This window comes from Choloepus didactylus, chromosome 4, assembly GCF_015220235.1.
Source record: "Choloepus didactylus isolate mChoDid1 chromosome 4, mChoDid1.pri, whole genome shotgun sequence".
Lineage (NCBI taxonomy): Eukaryota > Metazoa > Chordata > Mammalia > Pilosa > Megalonychidae > Choloepus > Choloepus didactylus.
Window position 1 is genome coordinate 80,409,060 of NC_051310.1, and position 16,876 is coordinate 80,425,935.

Consider the following 16,876-nt stretch of genomic DNA (forward strand, 5'->3'; position numbering starts at 1 on the left):
TATATGCAAGATCGCACAATATTTGTCTTTTTGTATCTGGCTTATTTCACTCAACCTGATGTCTTCAGGGTTCATCCATGTTGTAGCATGTATTAGAACTTCATTACTTTTTATGACTGAATAATATTCCATTGCGTGTATATACCACATTCTATTTATCCATTAATCTGTTGATGAGCATGTGTGTTGCGTCCGCTTTTGGGCTATTGTGAATAATGCTGCTCTGAACATTCGTGTGTAAGTTTTTGTATGAACATATGTTTCTATTTCTCTCAGAAATATAGTTAGAAGTGGAATTGCTAGATACATAGTAACTGTTTTTAACTTCTTGAGGAACTGACACTTTCCCTAAGTGGCTGCACCATTTTACATTCCCACAAGCAGCATCTGAGGGTTCCAGTTTTGGAAACCAGTGTTCAGATGAGGAAGCCAAGATTCAGAGATGTCTGTTCTTGCCCAAGGTTATATGACCTCGTCAATGAGCCTGCTGAAACTGAGTTCATGTTTTCTGACTCCAGTTGCAGTACTTCTCTACTGGTTACCCTGCTTCTCCTCGTGTACTTTTTTCCTATAAAATTTTCCCTGAAAGTCATATATTCCACGATGACATTTTGATACCAGAAAAGGCCAACTTTGTGTTAACTTGGAATGATGCTATACTATTAGCTAAGATAGTTGGTAGCTCTATGTTGTCCACAGTCTCTGTTACAAACATGCAATTACTTTTCTTTAGCTCCCTATCTCTAGAAAGGGAAAATATTTGATGTATGAATTTATGCATGCCTTGTCATTATTTACTTTTCTCTTGTTTTCTCATTTATCAGCTTAATTACTAAACTTTTTTTAAAAGCAGTTGCCCAGATGAGATCTTGTTGGTGTTGATGTTGGCATTTGCTTTTTTATTCTTCTATGACTTTATGGGCAGCCTCAGAAACAAAGGAACTATTCTTTTAAGGACATTTACTCCCTTTTCACACACTGCATCACACAGGAAGATGAGAAAGGAAAAAAATGAATCTTTTTTTCCTTTGCTCAGATATCTATGGCATTGTCCAAGTTCTCTAAGCTAAAATAAGTGGGGAAAAAACCTGAAATCATTTTGAAAGTGTGCGACTTACTCTAAATTCTAGATCATGGGCCATACAGTCTCTATTGCAATTACACAACTCTACCATTATAGTAAAGCAGTCCTGAACAAATGGACATGGACATTTATTGACAAAAACAGACCGTAGGCCAGATTGGGCCCACAGGCTATAGTTTGCCAACCCCTGTTCTTGATTGTATAAGCTTTGTCTAGCAGGAATTTAATTCTTTGGCTAGGTAATTTGTTACTAACCATGTGTTTCAAAGCCTCTTCCTATCACCAGAGATCATAGAGGGTTTTCTCTTCAAAAAATAAAGTATGATGCAAATCTACTGATTATCTGCTAATGTTCTAAATTCATTAGGAGACAGGAGGCACAGCAGTGTTCCCAGGTTACCTACTAATGTCTTCCCTCCAAGACTAGAGTTGCTACAGGCCACTGCCCTCCTTGGTCCAGGCACACATCTGACTTCTTCCTGTTTTGAGCCTTTTTGAAATTCTAGACGATGTCCCAGTTCCCAAACTCTTCAGTCAGCATTCTATTTCATTACGGCCATCTGAACCACAGGATCAGGAACCAGAAGGATCTTTACTTCTTCTGTCAGTCAAATCTTTTGAAATTTATTGGAGAGCAAAGACAGGCATGAAAAATACCCAATGATTGTTAGAAACAAGACCGATTTTATTATGTGTTCTCTTTGTCACTTTCTTACATTCCCACGGGCAATTTGGGAATCATTAAGACCTTTGTGTACTAGAAGTTCTGGAATGGGGGGTTAGATAGGAAAGGATTGATATCTTTCATTATTAAGTTTTGTACATAAAATTTTGCCATGAAAGAAAAAGTTTGTAAGAGTGTTAGCAAATGTTTTAGAAAAGATGTTGTTGTGTTTGTTGAACAATACATAAGGATAATTTTTTTTGAGAAATCTTATCCTATGAAGTTAAAAGAATGTTTTCCCACCGCCACTTTTACTTATGCTTTTCAAATGAACATTTTTCTGATATGCAAGTAATATCATTTTGTAGAAGAAAATTTGAGAAATCTAGAAAAGCCTAAATAAGGAAAGTAAAATCACCCACAATCCAACTGCCTGGAGATAACCATTGCTGACATTTTAATCACCATCCTTTCAGACATCAAATGCATATGTGTTCAGACAGGCTAGATATACATTTTCCACCTGCATGAGATTATACTGGACGTAATATTTTTGTAACGTGCCTTTTTTACTGAAGAATGTATAATGGCTATATTTCTAGATTGATAAATATGGCCCAACATCAACTTTAATGGCTACATAGCATGCCACAGTATAGATGTACTTACTGTAACCTGCCTAGACAATCCCCAGTGGTACATTTTAAGTGTTTTGTACTTTTATGCCCTTATAATGAATGCTAAGGTAAACACTCTTGCATATATCTTTTTGTCCTGCCAGAGTATCTCTTCAGGATAAACTACTAGAAGGGGAAATGGAATTAGTGGTCAAAAGAAATAAATATATATATTTATTTTGACATAGAGAAGTTAATGCCCAAATTATATTCTCCCCATCAGTTAATGAGGCTGTTTCACCTCCTCACCAATACCAGGCATTTTTTTGTTTTTTTTTTTAATAATTCAATTTTATTGAGATATATTCACATACTATGCAGTCCCAGACAATGTTTATAATTTCTCAACAGATCACTTATCAGCATCTCAGCATCCTTTATGATGGTTATTGTTTGGTTACATATTTTTTATTTTTATATTTTTTAAACCAACAGCCACATAGCACTTACTAGGTATTAGAAACTGTTCTAGGTGTCTTTGAAGTATTAACCAATTTAATTCTCATAATAACCCCATTGTTTTAGTTTGCTAAAGCTGCTGAAATGCAATATACCAGAAATGGGATGTCTTTTACAATGGGGATTTAATAGTTTACAATGAAAATGTCCAAATGCAGATGTCAACAGGCAGTATTTTCTCCCCAAAGACTGGCTACCGGCGATCTTGGACTCCTCTGTCACATGGCAAGACATATGCGTCCTCTGCTGGTCTCTTCTCTTTTGGGCTTTGATGCTTTCAGTTTCTTGCTTCCATGGCTTTCTCTCTGAGCTTTTATGTCTTTTTCTCTGTATTTCATCCTTTTATAAAGGACTCCCATAAGAGGAGTCAGACCCAGCTGGGGCAGGCCTCAACTGAAATAACCTAATCAAAAGGTCCCACCCACAGTAGGTCTACACCCACAGGAATGGATTAGCTTTAAGAACACGATCTTTTCTGAGTTCCATAAAGCCTCCAAACCATCACACCCACGAAGTTATTATCCTTAACTTTCAGAGGAAGAAACAGGTTAGGTGACATGAAGGTTGTACTTCCCATAGTTGTGGAGCCAGAATTTGAACCCAAGTGATTTGACTCCAGAGGCCATCCTTTCCACCACCATGCCCTGCCGCCTCTTGGAGGAAAGGTCTCCCTGACTAGGAAACGAACCTGGACAGTAGCGGCCAGAGATCCAAATCCCAACTACCAGCTCCCCTGTATTTTCAGTATTTTCTATTTTAATTATTTTTAAAATTATTCCTTTGTGGGGTTTTTTGTTTTTTTGTTTTTTTGTTTTTTTTAGATTGTATCAAGGCCAGAAGCAATCAAAAGCAGCTTTGCCCTACTATCAAGAGGCTTTAGAATATACTGAGATCAGTAAAGGTGAAAAAACCCTTGAGTGTGTGCCAATATTGAGGGAATTGGCAAGTGTCGAACAAGCCCTGGGGTTTCACGACTCAGCTGTCAACCATTTCCTGCAGGTAAGCTGCAATGTACTGGCTGCCAAAGCTGTTCTGGACCCAATGCTTTTCATAGACACAAGTGGAACAGTAGCTCTGAAAAGGCTGGTCCCCTCTTACCAGGTCCACATTCCATGAGCAGCCTTGAGGCTCCCTAATGGGGGTTTCCGTATATTCTGTGCACAATTTAAGTATTAATTCCCACATAAAGTTTCTTTATTCCTTCATATTTATTTATTTAGCACTTATATTATCAAAACAATTAGGGATCTTTACTACATTCTAAAACCTTTATCTCTTCTACTATTTAGATTTGATACTTGATAACTGCTGTTCTCCTTCATCATTATGAGATTTCTCAGTGACTTTGATATCTTTGTATCATATTATGTACTAAAAGCAAATTCAAAAAATTTTTTTTTAATTTTCCTCCATTAAAGTTGTAAAGAATAGTACTAAAACTTTCTGGTTATTTCAAATAAGATATAACGATGGTACTAAGAAATTTATTGCTATTTCTTTTTAAATTTGGCTGACAATGTATTCCCCCACCCACAGTTTATGAGGGTGCCTCATACTTTCACTTTATCTGGATTATCTCTTTTAATAATTATTACCACATTGTGATATATTATTATTTCCATTTCATAGATAAGGAAATCAAGAATTAGAAAGTTTGAGAGATATGCCCAAAACAATGAATGGCACAGGCAAGGTTCAAACCCGGTGTTTCCCAGGAAGATTATTCTGGCTGGTATGTAGAGCATAGATTGGGGGTGATGTGCCAAGAGTGGAAGTGGAGAAACCAGTCAGGAGGCAATTGACATAGTAAAGGGCAATTATGATGGTGGCTTGGACTACGATGATGATAGTAGGGAATACGAGAAGTACATAGATTTGAGAAATCTTTAGGAGGCAGAATTGATTGGACTTGGTGAATAATTGGATGTGGGTAAAAGAGGGAAAGGGACAAGACAAAAATGACTCCCACACTTCTGGTTTGGAAAACCAAGTAGATGGTTGTGCCATTTACAGTGGGAGAACAGGTGTTACTGGGTAGTGGAGAAATGGTGAGCTCAGTTTTAGAGGGTGACTCTGGGATACCTATGCAGCACACACATGGAAATGAGAGCTAGGCAGTTATATAGACAGGACTGGAGCTCAGAAAACAGGTCCAGAAGTCGTCCACATATCCATGGCAATTGCCATGGAAGAGAAGGAGATCACCTAGGGAAGGTTTGTGGCGTGAGAAGAGGATTGATGGATGGGAGAGTCTTGAGGAACTTTGGTGTTCATTGTTCAAATAAAGGAGGATAGCCTGGCAAGGGTAACAGAAAAAGATTTGCCAGACACAGGAGGAAAAGAGAAGGAAGGAGGTATTCTCTATGTCACCCCTTCTCCTTTTGTTATCTTTTGCTATTATGGAGGACATGGAGTTGTTGGGTGGATAAAAGAGTTAATATTTGTAAAGTGCTAAGAATAGTGCCCAATACATTTTTAAAAATTTTTCCCTTCCCTTCCATTTCTTTTTTCTTTTCTTTTCTTTTCTTTTCTTTTCTTTTCTTTTCTTTTCCTCTCATTGTTGACCTTGTTGAGGGACATATTGGAGTAATGATGAAGGCAGAAACCAGAGATTTCTGTCTTCATCATGAGTGAGTGAGATGTGAGAAAGTAAAGATAATACACATAGACATCTCCTTCCAAAAGTACTAAGTGGTGGGAAAGACATACCCAGCAGAAGGACAAGCAGTTGCAGAGGTCTGAAGGTGAGATAAAGCTTGACTCCTTCAGAAAACTTCAAGAAGTTCCCCATGGCCAGGCAATGGGAATGGTGAAGCCAGTAGATGGATATCATCCAGGTAGGTGTTGAAAGTCATATTAAGGAATTTGAGCTTTATCCCAAGGGCAGTGGTAGATTTCCAAGCAGGAAGAGTGACACCATCAGATTATCAGTCTAGAAAGATCACTCTAGCTATGAAGAATGGACTGGATGGCAGAGAGATGCCTCAGGACACAGCCATGGCATCCATGCAGGGGTGGTGATGGCCTGGATTCAGGTGGCATCACTGCAAATAGAGGATGTGGGCAGATCTGAGAGATATGCGGGGCATAGAAATGACAGCCACGGATGTGTGGCAGGGAAGGAAATGGAGGAGCCCAGCTTGATGCCGGGTTTCTGGCTTCAGTCGCTGTGTGGCTGGTGGGGCCATTTATTGAGTGAGGGAACACTGGCAGGTTTGCAATTTGTTGTAAGTATCAGTAACCAATAATCAGTAATCAATGTAAGTGAAAATATTCTTATTGAAACACTTTGTTCTTTTCTTGAATTATTTTTTCTGGGATAAATTTCCAGAAGTGAAATTGCTAGGACACAGGATATGAATATTTTATAGTTCTACATTAATATTGACATTTTGCCAAAGATTTGTTTTGATTTACATTGCCCCAAAAGCTGGATGTTTGTTTGTTTGTTTCTAATTGAACCAGTTTTTCACTCCAACTTTGCCAGCCTTTTTACATTTTACTCCCATTTTATAGAGTAGAGTCTCAAATTTGCTTTAATTTTAATGTCTTTTTCTTAGCCCCTGTTCCCTACATTTGTAATGACTAAATCCAGATCTACCCTCAAAGTCTTGGCTCTTCCTTTGCTGTGCCAATTTCTAAGTTTCAAAGAAAACACGTCAAATGATAATATCCTCACAGTTTTCCAGTGAAGGCCATTAACCCTGACAAAATTCATTGGAATGGAAGATGCCTTCATAAATACAATACCAACAGCATTCATTGCAAAGGTTGGAGTTTGTTTTAGAGAAGCATTTTCCAAACTGTGTTCCCTAGGCTACTAGCAGTTTAGAATACACTGGCCTAGAGAAGGAAGTTCAAATGTCTGAAAGGCAAAGATTTAGCAAAGGGATTCAAATAGAAATGCTGCCTTCCAGTGGATTGGACTTTATCACTACCGGGAGTCCTTAGCACAATGTAAATGGGAAGTAAGTTTAGGTAAAGCCCCATGTTTGTAGGGCCCGGATTCACCATTTTAAAATGTTCTACTCTATTTATTTTTTCTATCTATATAGACACATATACAAACATCCACACAAAACACACACACACACATACATTCAGAGGGATTATTATTTATATTTTTAATTTTATTCATTACAAAGAACATTGGCTGTGTTGTGTCCCTTTATCCCTGAGTATGTCAGTTTATGTTTAATAAAAGTAAGAATATTCTCTTAGATAACCAGTACAGTTATCAAATTCAAGAAATTTAACCTTGGTATAGGCCAAATTCCAATTTTGTTGATTGTCCTAATATTATCTTTTATGGCAATTTTTTTCCCCTCCAATACAAGATCCAGTCCAGGATCATGTATTGCATTTAGTGTTCATAACTCTGGTCTACTTTAATCTAAAACAGTTTCTCAGCCTGTCTTTGTCTTTTATGGCATGGATATCGCTGTTTCTTAGACTGTTCCTCAGTTTGGGTTTGTCTGATGTTGCCTCTCCACTAGATGCAGACAACACGTGCCTAGCTAGGATGCTACAGAAGGGTATTGTGTCCTTCTTGGGGTCTTGTATCTGGACACACATGAAGTCCATCTGCCCCTTGTCAGGGTGTTAATTTGGGTCACCCAGTCAAGGCGATGTCCTGTTTCTTCCCTGTGCAGTTGCAGTTTCCCCCTTGTAGCTAATGAGGATTCTGTGGAGAGACATTTTAAGACCATGTAAATACCCTGCTCCACTTCAAAATTTTCCCTCTAGGTTTAGCATCTATTGATGAGTGTTTCCCAAACCAGTCTTTACTGTGATGGTTGCAAAATAATGACCGCCCAACCCTACCATTCCATCCACATATATCAGTCGGCATTCTACTGTTGGGAATATCCCTTCACCTCCCCACCAATTTATTTATTTCTTGTTTGTATGTTTGCTTTTTTCTTTTCACTTAGCAAAATATCCTGGAAATCACCTTCATAGAAATCTTCCTCATTCATTTGATATTAATGCATAGTAATCCATTTTATGCATGTACTATAGTTTGTTTGTTTGGTTTTTTCCCGAAGAGTTTTCCTATGTTTGGGCATTTAGATTAGTTTCAATATTTTACAATTATAATTAATGTTGTAGTGAATAACCTTAAACATTCATATTGTTGGGGTTTTGTCTTCAGAGTATATTCCTAGAAGTGAGGCTGCTAGGCTAAAGGTAGCATGCATTGGGAGTTTTGTTAGATACTGCAAATTGCCTTTCATTGTACTTCTACCATTTTTGTGAGTGCAAGAAAGGAATGTATGAGACTGCCTGTTTCCCCACAGCCTGTTCCACCGCAGTGGATTGTCAAGCTTTTGAATTAGTTCCAGTCTGATGGGTGAGATATGACATCTCAGTATAGTTTTAATTTACCTTTCTCTTATTTCAAATGAAATTTAATATCTTTTCATATGTTTAAGGGATGGTTTTAATAATATCTTTTTGTGAAGTGTCTAGTCGTATAATTTGCCCATTTTTTATAGGATTTTTGGGCTTGTTTCCCTTAACGTTTAAGTTTCTTTATATATTATAGCTATTGCCCCCTTATCTATGATAGATGTTGTAAATATTTAACCCAATTTTTCATTTGTTCTTTTGATTTTACTCAGAGTGTTTTTACACTGAGATAATTTACATTTTATAAAATACACCCTTTTAAATTTAGTGGTTTTACTGTATTCACAAAATAGTGTAACCAAGACTGCTATCTAATTCCAGAACATTTTCATCACGCCTTACACGTTAGCAGTCACTCCCCATTCCTTCCTCCCTACATCACCTGGCAACAACTAATTTACTTTCTGTCTCCATGGATTAGTCTGTTCTGGACATTTCATTTAAACGCAGTCATGCAATACGTGGCCTTTTTATATCTGGCTTCTTTCACTTAGCTGAATTGAATGTCTTCAAGGTTCCTCCACACTGTAGCATGTATCAGTATTTCTTTCCTTTTTATGGTTGAAGAACATTGCATTTTATGGATATACCACATTTTGTGTATCCATTCATCAGTTGATAGGCATTTGGATCATTTCCAAGTTTTGACTATTAGGAATAATGCTGCTGTGAACATTCATGTACAAGTTTTTATGTGGACACGTGTTCTCAACTCTCACTGTGAGGCCAGGAGTAGAATTACTGGGTCATATGGTAACTCTATATATTAACTCTTTGAGGAACTGCCAAACTGTTTTTCAAAGCAACTTCACCATTTTACATTCTCACCAGCAATGTGTGAGGGTTCCCTTTCTCCATATCCTCATCGACATTCGTTATTGTCTGTCTTTTTGTTTTTAGCCATTTCTAGTGGATATGAAGTGGTAAGTCATTGTGGTATTTATTTACATTCACCTAAAAAGGAAAGAGGTTGAATATCTTTTTATATGCTTTTTGACATTTATGTATCTTCTCTGGAGAAATGTATATTTTGAATACTTTACCCATTTTCAAATCGTATTATTTGTCTTTTTATTATTGAGTGGTAAGAATTTTTTTATAATTCCAGATACTAGATACTAGACCTTTATCAGATATATGAAGAGCAAATATTTCCCCCCATTCTGTGAATTGTCTTTTCACTTTCTTAATAGCGTCCTCTGAAGCACAAAAGTTTTAAATTTTGATTGTCTGATTTATCTATTTTTTCTTTTGTTGTTTTGACTTGGGGCATCACATCTAAAAAACCAGTGACGAATCCAAGTTCACAAAGACTTACACCTGTGTTTTCTTCTAGAGTTTTATAGTTTGAGCTCTCACATTCAGGTCTTTTTTGTGTATGTTGTGAGGTAGGTTTTAATTTCATTGTTTTGCATATGGATATGCAGTTGTCCCAGGATCATTTATTGAAAGGACTATCTTTCCCTATTGAATTTTCTTAGCACTCTTGTAAAAAAAAAAAAAAAAGTCAGTTGACCATAATGTAAGGGTTTATTTCTGTACTCTCAGTTCAATATTGATCTTTATATCAATCTTTATGCTAGTATCACATTCTTTGTTACTGTTGTTGTGCAGTACTTTTTAAAATCAGTGATTGTGAATCCTCCAACTTTGTTCTTTTTCAAGATACATTTGTCTATTCTGGGTCCCTTTCATTGCCATATGAATTTTAGGATCAGCTTCTCAATTTCTGCCAAAAAGACCAAAAATTGGGATTTTTATAGGGATTGCATTGAATCTATAGATCAATTTGAGGAAATATTAACATCTGAACAGTATTAAGACTTCTGATCCATCAGCATGGGATGTCTTCCCATTTATTTAGGTCTTCTTTTTTCTTTCAAGTTTTCAGTGTATAAGCCTTGCATTCTTTTGTTAAATTTATTCCTAAGTATTTTATTCTTTTTTATGTTATTATAAATGGAATTGTTATCCTAATTTCCTTTTTGAATGGTTCATTGCTAGTGTTTAGAACTACAGGTTATTTTTGCATGTTCATCTTGTATCTTACAATCTGGCCGAACTCGTTTATTAGCGCTAATAGGTTTTCTGCACATGTGTATGTGTATTCAAAATGTTCTTGTTTTTTTTTTTTTTGCCATACAAAATTTTCCTTAATGTGTTCAAGGTGTCAACCTTTTCTTTTATTACATTTGGATTTTAAGTCTAAGTTAGAAGCTTTCCCCTGTACCCCAGGTCAGAGAGGAATTCACTCATTTTATGTACCTGTATTTTTGTTGTTATTTATTCTGTAGGTTAATAAAGATTAGAGAGTATTTTAAATAAATACTTGCAGAGCGTTATTAAAGAAATAACTTGGTGAAGTGAAAATAGCATTGAATTTGCAGCCAGAAAATCTGGGTTACAGTCCAGATTTTTCTGTTCACCAGCTGTTTGATTATAGACAAGTCATTTAGCCCCTACAAATGAACAAACAGACAAAAACCCTTCGAAAGCACTTTACAGAGCTGCTTGAAAGTTGCAAATGGAAAGCACTTTGTGAACGATTCGGCATGAGGCCACTGTAAGCTAGTTTTATTAGCAGTAATTATTAAACATTTCTCAAGGTTCCCCTTTCTTTAGGGACATTATCTAAGATACAGAAAGGTACAGTGTGACTTCAGCTCTCCAGGGGAGTCCTTGTCTCAAAGGCACATTTTAGTCCACACAAACAAAAGGGCTTTGGTTATTTCCCCTCTTGTTTTTCACTTCATTCCTTTGGAGTGAGAGAAACACCCAGAGAGAAAAGACCTTTTATTTTCTGTAGAACATAGAGAAGTTCCAAAGTATTTTAGGAACTAATCCATTAAAATGGAGAAAACCAAACCCAGTCCTGTGGAGCCACCAGGCAGGAAGGCAGCATCGCCAGGAGCTGATGAAAGAGCTGTCCCAGGCCCCACTGCCACTCTGCAGCAGGGGTTTGGGAGAAAGCCACTCAAACGTGATTGTGTCTGGAACTCCTCATGGCAGATTTTGGCATTAGGACCTTATTTTCCAATCCAAAACAAAAATCAGATTATTGTTATTTCATTTATGCAAGTGAGAGCATGTCTGTGGGTGTTTTCAAAGAGTATAAATTAACACCGTGCTAGCTCGGAATGCTTTTTCACATCTTTGACACTTGAATTGCGTATCTGTCTTTTCCGTTTTTAGGGCCACAGTGCCAAGCAGTAGCTCCCAAATTTAGTGAGTTTTGATTTGAGAAGTAGAATGAAATAATTTAATTTATTTGCTGCTCCACTGAAGGCTTTGCAGTCAGAAAATCTGGTTTCAGGTCCCTGCTCTGGGTGAGCTACGTAAGAAACGAGTGCTATTTTCTATCAAAAAAAAAAAAAAAAAAAAAAATCTCTGAAAAATCCGGTTTTTTTAAATATTAGAAATTATTATGATTTTATTCATTATAAAAATTTTCTAAGAATGACATAAACCTAGGTGCCATAAAGGGAAAGATTGTTTCTTTTTACTAAAATTATGCATGCTCTTTAAAAAAAAAATCAAGCCTTGTACAAAAAGCCACAAGTCATCCCAAACCACCCCTCCCAGAATTAGCCAGTGTTGACATTTGTTGAGCATCATTCCAAGCATCTTTCCGATGTGTATGTATGGGCGGGTATAGATTTAGAGACAGAGGAAGGAACAGAGAAAAGAAAAGAAAGAGTGACAGATTTCATACAAATGATAAGCTTCTCTGTGGCAACATATTATATAGTCAAAAATGAAATGGCAAAGGGGAAAATATAAAAAAGTTCTTATAAAATCTAGATGAAAAGGACAACTCAGTAGACATATGGACAGAAGACAGGAACAGGCAATTTACGGAAGAGGCCAATAGCCACACATAAGTAATCCTCAGCCTCACTCGTTATTGAAGAAATGCGCCTTTCAGCAAAAAAAAAAAAAAAATTGTTTGGTGATGGCAAGGGTATGAAAAGCAGCATCCTCTTGCACTGCTGGTGGAAGTGTGGATTGTTACCACTTTTGGGGATGGACGGCAATAGATATTCCCTCCCCAGTTCTACAATGCACCTACCCTTTTCTCTTTTTCAGAGAAGTTGCAGGGTTACACAAAAATCATACAGAAGGACAGAGTTTCCATATATCACCCCCAGCCCCACCCCACCCCAGTTTTCCTGTTATTAACACTGGGTTCATGTGGTACTTTTGTTGCAATTGATGAAACAATATTATTATATTTGTACTATTAACTATAGTCAATAGTTTCCATTAGGGTTCACTGTTTGTGTTGTACAGTTCTATGGGATTTTTTTTTTTCTGATAATATACCAACCCTTTGACCCAGCAGTTTCCCTTCTAGGAATTTACCTAACAGAGACATGTGCACAAGCATGCAAAGATGTATCAGTAGCCTCTCTGTGGCAGAGAGATTCCAAAATGTAGCTTACAAGGGGTGACAGTGTGATTGTGAAAGCCTTGTGGATCACACTCCCTTTATCCAGTGTATGGTTGGATGAGTATAAAAATGGGAACAAAAAAACTAAATGAAAAATAGGGTGGGGGGGATGATTTGGGTGTTCTTTTTTACTTTTATTTTATATTCTTATTCTGATTCTTTCTGATGTAAGGAAAATGTTCAGAAATAGATTGTGGTGATGAATGCATAACTATATGATGGTACTGTGAACAGTTGTTTGTACATCATGGATGATTGTATAGTATGTGAATATATTTCAATGAAACTGAATTTAATTTAAAAAATAAATAAAAATAAATTTTAAAAAATTTAAAGAAACATATATGAGTAGCGACACCGTGTTGTTGGCAATAGCCAAAAATCGGAACTACCAAAAAAATCCACTAATGAGGGGCTGATTACTAAATAATGATATCTCCATATGATGGAGTACTGTAAAGCCAATAAAGAGAATGAGATCGATGTATATGTTCTGGCACAAAAAAATGTCCACAGTGTATTATTAATCTTTAGTACTACAGATATAAACCAGTATGTTCACTCAGTCAACTGTTATTGATTGAACATGTCCTAAGTGCCAGGCTCACAGAAATGAAGACACTGCAGCATGAAGCACACAGGGGTCCTGCCCTCCAGGAACAGCCCAGTGAGTAAGATAGACCTTAATGGAATAATCACGCAAATGAATGTAAAGCCACAGGGAGAAGTAGCCGGTGGTGCAATAGCTCCCAACAGGGCAGCCTGACCTGATGCTGTGTCCCATGGGGATCAATAATGAGCCCAAATCAGAAGGTTGCAGAGATATTAACCTCTAGAGATGATGGGAGAGGAGACTTTCTGGCAATATAACAGAGCGAGGGGTAGGAGAAGTTGCTAAGAGGTCGGTGAGCACAGATCCTATCTGTGCATGTGTGCTTAAGATTTGTGCATATGTGTAGGTGTATAAACATTTAAATATGTTTGAAAGGATACACGGGAAACTGCCAAAAGTGGTTAGCTCTGGAGAGTCAGACTGGCAGGGGTTGGGGAGGAGGTGAGGCGTGTAGAGAGAAGGGAGAAAGCATTTTAAATTTTAATTGCGTATTGTTCTCTACGACTTTGGATTTTAAAACAGCATGTGCAAATATTACTCTTAGAATTTAAAAACCTAGTTAAGTTTTAAGAAAATCTATCCTTGCAACCAACGAAGAAGGAAATACAAGTATCCGAGATGTACACTTTGGTGCTTACCCTTACAGAGAGTAGGGCTTTTTCTCCCCAGCCCTTTGGAGGAGCTAAAATTGATAAATGGAGAGCTGACACTGGCTCCTAAAAGAAATTGGTTTAGCTTGAGCAACAAAAGAGAAAACTAAATAAATGAGACTTAAATATTCAAAACTTTTGTACATCAAAGTACTTTATCAAGAAAGTAAAAGGACAACCTACAGAATGGAAGAAATCATTCAGAAACCATATATCTGATAAAGGTTTAATATCTAGAATATATAAAGAATTCCTACAACTCAACAAGAAAAAGACCAACAACCCAATTAAAAAGTGAACAGAAGACCTGAATAGACATTTCTCCAAAGAAGATATACAAATGGCCAATAAACAGATGAAAAGATGATAAATGTCATTAGCAATCAGGAAAATGCAAATCAAAACCACAATGAGATACCATTTCATACCCACTAGAATGGCTACTATTAAGAAAATGGAAAGAGATGATGCAGACAAATAGGAACCCTCATACATCGTTGGTGGGAATATAAAATGGAGCAGCCACTGTAGAAGACAGGTTGACAATGTCATATAGTATAGTATTACCGTATGACCCAGCAATCCCACTTTAGATATACACCCAAAAGAATTGAAAGCAGGAACTCAAAAAGATTTTTGCACACTGATGTTCACAGCAGCATTATTCACAATTGACAGAAGATGGAAGCAACCCAAGTGTCCATCAACAGATGAATGGATTAATAAAATGTGGTACGGACATACAATGGAATATTATTCAGCCATAAAAAGGAATGAGGTCCTGATACACGTGACAACTGGATAAACCTTGAAGACATCAAGTTGAGTGAAATAAGCCAGACATGAAATGACAAATAGTGTATGATCTTACTTATATGCAATAAGCAGAATATGCAAATTCATAATGTCAGAAACTAGAATACAGGTTACCAGGGGCTAGGTGGGGAAGGGGAAAGGGGAGTTAGTGTTTACTTTGTACAGAGTTTCTGTTTGGGATGATGGCAAAGTTTTGGTAGTGGATGACAGTGTGGGAAGCAACAACTTTGTGACCATAACACCACTGAATTGTATTATTTGAGTGTGGATAAAATAAAATAAAAAAAAACTATAGAACTGTACAACACAAACAGTGAACCCTAATATAAACTATGGGTTATAGTTACTTGTATAATTATAATTATATTGTTACATCAACTCTAACAAAGGTACTACACTATCATAAAATGTTAATAATACGGAAAACTGTATGTGTGAAGGGGGTATATGGAAACTCTGTACTTTCTGTATGATTTTTATGTATACCTACAACTGCTCTAATGAAAACAGAGAAAGAAAGTAGCCTAGTTTGGGGCTCCCGGAACTCAGTTTTCAAGTTCCCAGTACAACGAAAGACTTCCCTTTCATCTGATCTCCCTGGGGTTCCCAGCTCCCTCTTTTTCTTAGCGAAGGCTCTCCAGCTGCCCCAATCCTCATGCATAGCCGTGAGAAGCTTTCCTATTGGGCAGAGATGGGAGAAAAACAAGAGGCCACCTTGGGCAGCACCCTGACCCCGTCTTCCACAAGGCATCAGCTCAAAGCTTCAAGGTAGGGTGGCCAACTTTGTCAGGGCCTAGAGGAAAAGGTATGCAGCTTCACAGCTGAGGTCAGTTACGAAAGCAACACAGCAAGCTCACAACTCACAATAAGTGGTCTTGAGCATCTTTTGTGTTATGGCACAAACTGGAATCAAAGCAAAAATGTGAACTCTTGGTGGAAGGCACCTAACATCTGCTCCATGCACTACCCACTCCCTGCTGGACACCCCTCCAGCATCCCTCTAAAGTCTCTCCAATGCTGCTTGGGTATCCACATATCAGCATCTCACATTCCCCTTAAGCCAGCCCACTCCACTTCTGGGCAGAGCCTACTATTTAGCTAGTACTTTCTCTAACTCTTCCTAACATTGATTGGAAAATCGCTCTGTAACTTCTACTCTTTCAATAATCAGGTGTTAGACTAGCAAAGCATGAAATTTGGAATCACAGGTCTTAGTCCCTATTTCACCACTGACCTGCTACGTGACAGTTGCTCAATATCCTTGAGGCTTCGTTTCCCCTTCTTGTCAATTGGGCTTTTAACATCACTCTCCTTGGTCATTTTGAGATTAAGTGAGCTGACATATGTAATTCACTTAGCATCATGCCTGGCAAAAGTGGGTGTTTAATCAAGGTTAGTTCCCTCTTTCCCTCTGTCCCTCCCTAGTTCTAGCCCTCCACTTTGCATTGAAATACTGGCTATCAATAAGTTGGGGGCTTCAATTGTCTTCCCTATGAGTGTTCTCATCTCCAGGGTAAATATCCCGTCTAAGCCCACCAATGTGCCTTGAGCTACTTGCTTACTCTCCACTTTGCTATGGGAGAGGAGATTTCTCTCTGAGTAAGTGAGCCCCTAATCATTATGAAGTGGGAAAAACAGCTACCTCCTCCCCAACCCCTGCCAAGAGTTGGGTTTCCACACTGAGACTCCTCCCAGTGTTTTAAGGGTTTCATATGTTGGGGTCTGCCTGCCTAAATAGAAATATCCTCTCATCCTTTTTACTAGTCATCAAGCTTTCCCTTCCAGAAATATTACATTGTACAAATCCAAGAGGACAGGCCCAGTTAGATAGGAGTCCTCCAGCTCTGGCTCTGGTGGCGTCCATTGACAGCTGGACTGTAGAATCGGCCCTTTCTTCCAGAAGGGTGCTCAAGGCAGCAGAATGGAAGAGCTGCTCTGCACCTTGGCACAGGTTGAGGTGGTTGGTGTTGTGAATGAGTTGTTTTAACTAATGACTTTGCTCACTGCAGGATATTAGAGCTTTATTGATTTATTTTTTTAACACATTTGAA

The 16,876-nt window shown here is 37.7% G+C and overlaps 1 protein-coding gene across 3 annotated transcripts in view; it reads left to right on the forward strand.

Moving 5' to 3' along the window:
- Window positions 1-16,876, forward strand: part of TTC23 (tetratricopeptide repeat domain 23) — a 100,286-nt gene that overhangs the window by 35,984 nt on the left and 47,426 nt on the right. For all 3 annotated transcript variants that reach the window (XM_037832927.1, XM_037832928.1, XM_037832929.1), the window contains exon 6: window positions 3,706-3,883. In XM_037832927.1, the coding sequence (XP_037688855.1) occupies window positions 3,706-3,883 (178 nt within the window). The remainder of the gene's footprint in view (window positions 1-3,705; window positions 3,884-16,876) is intronic.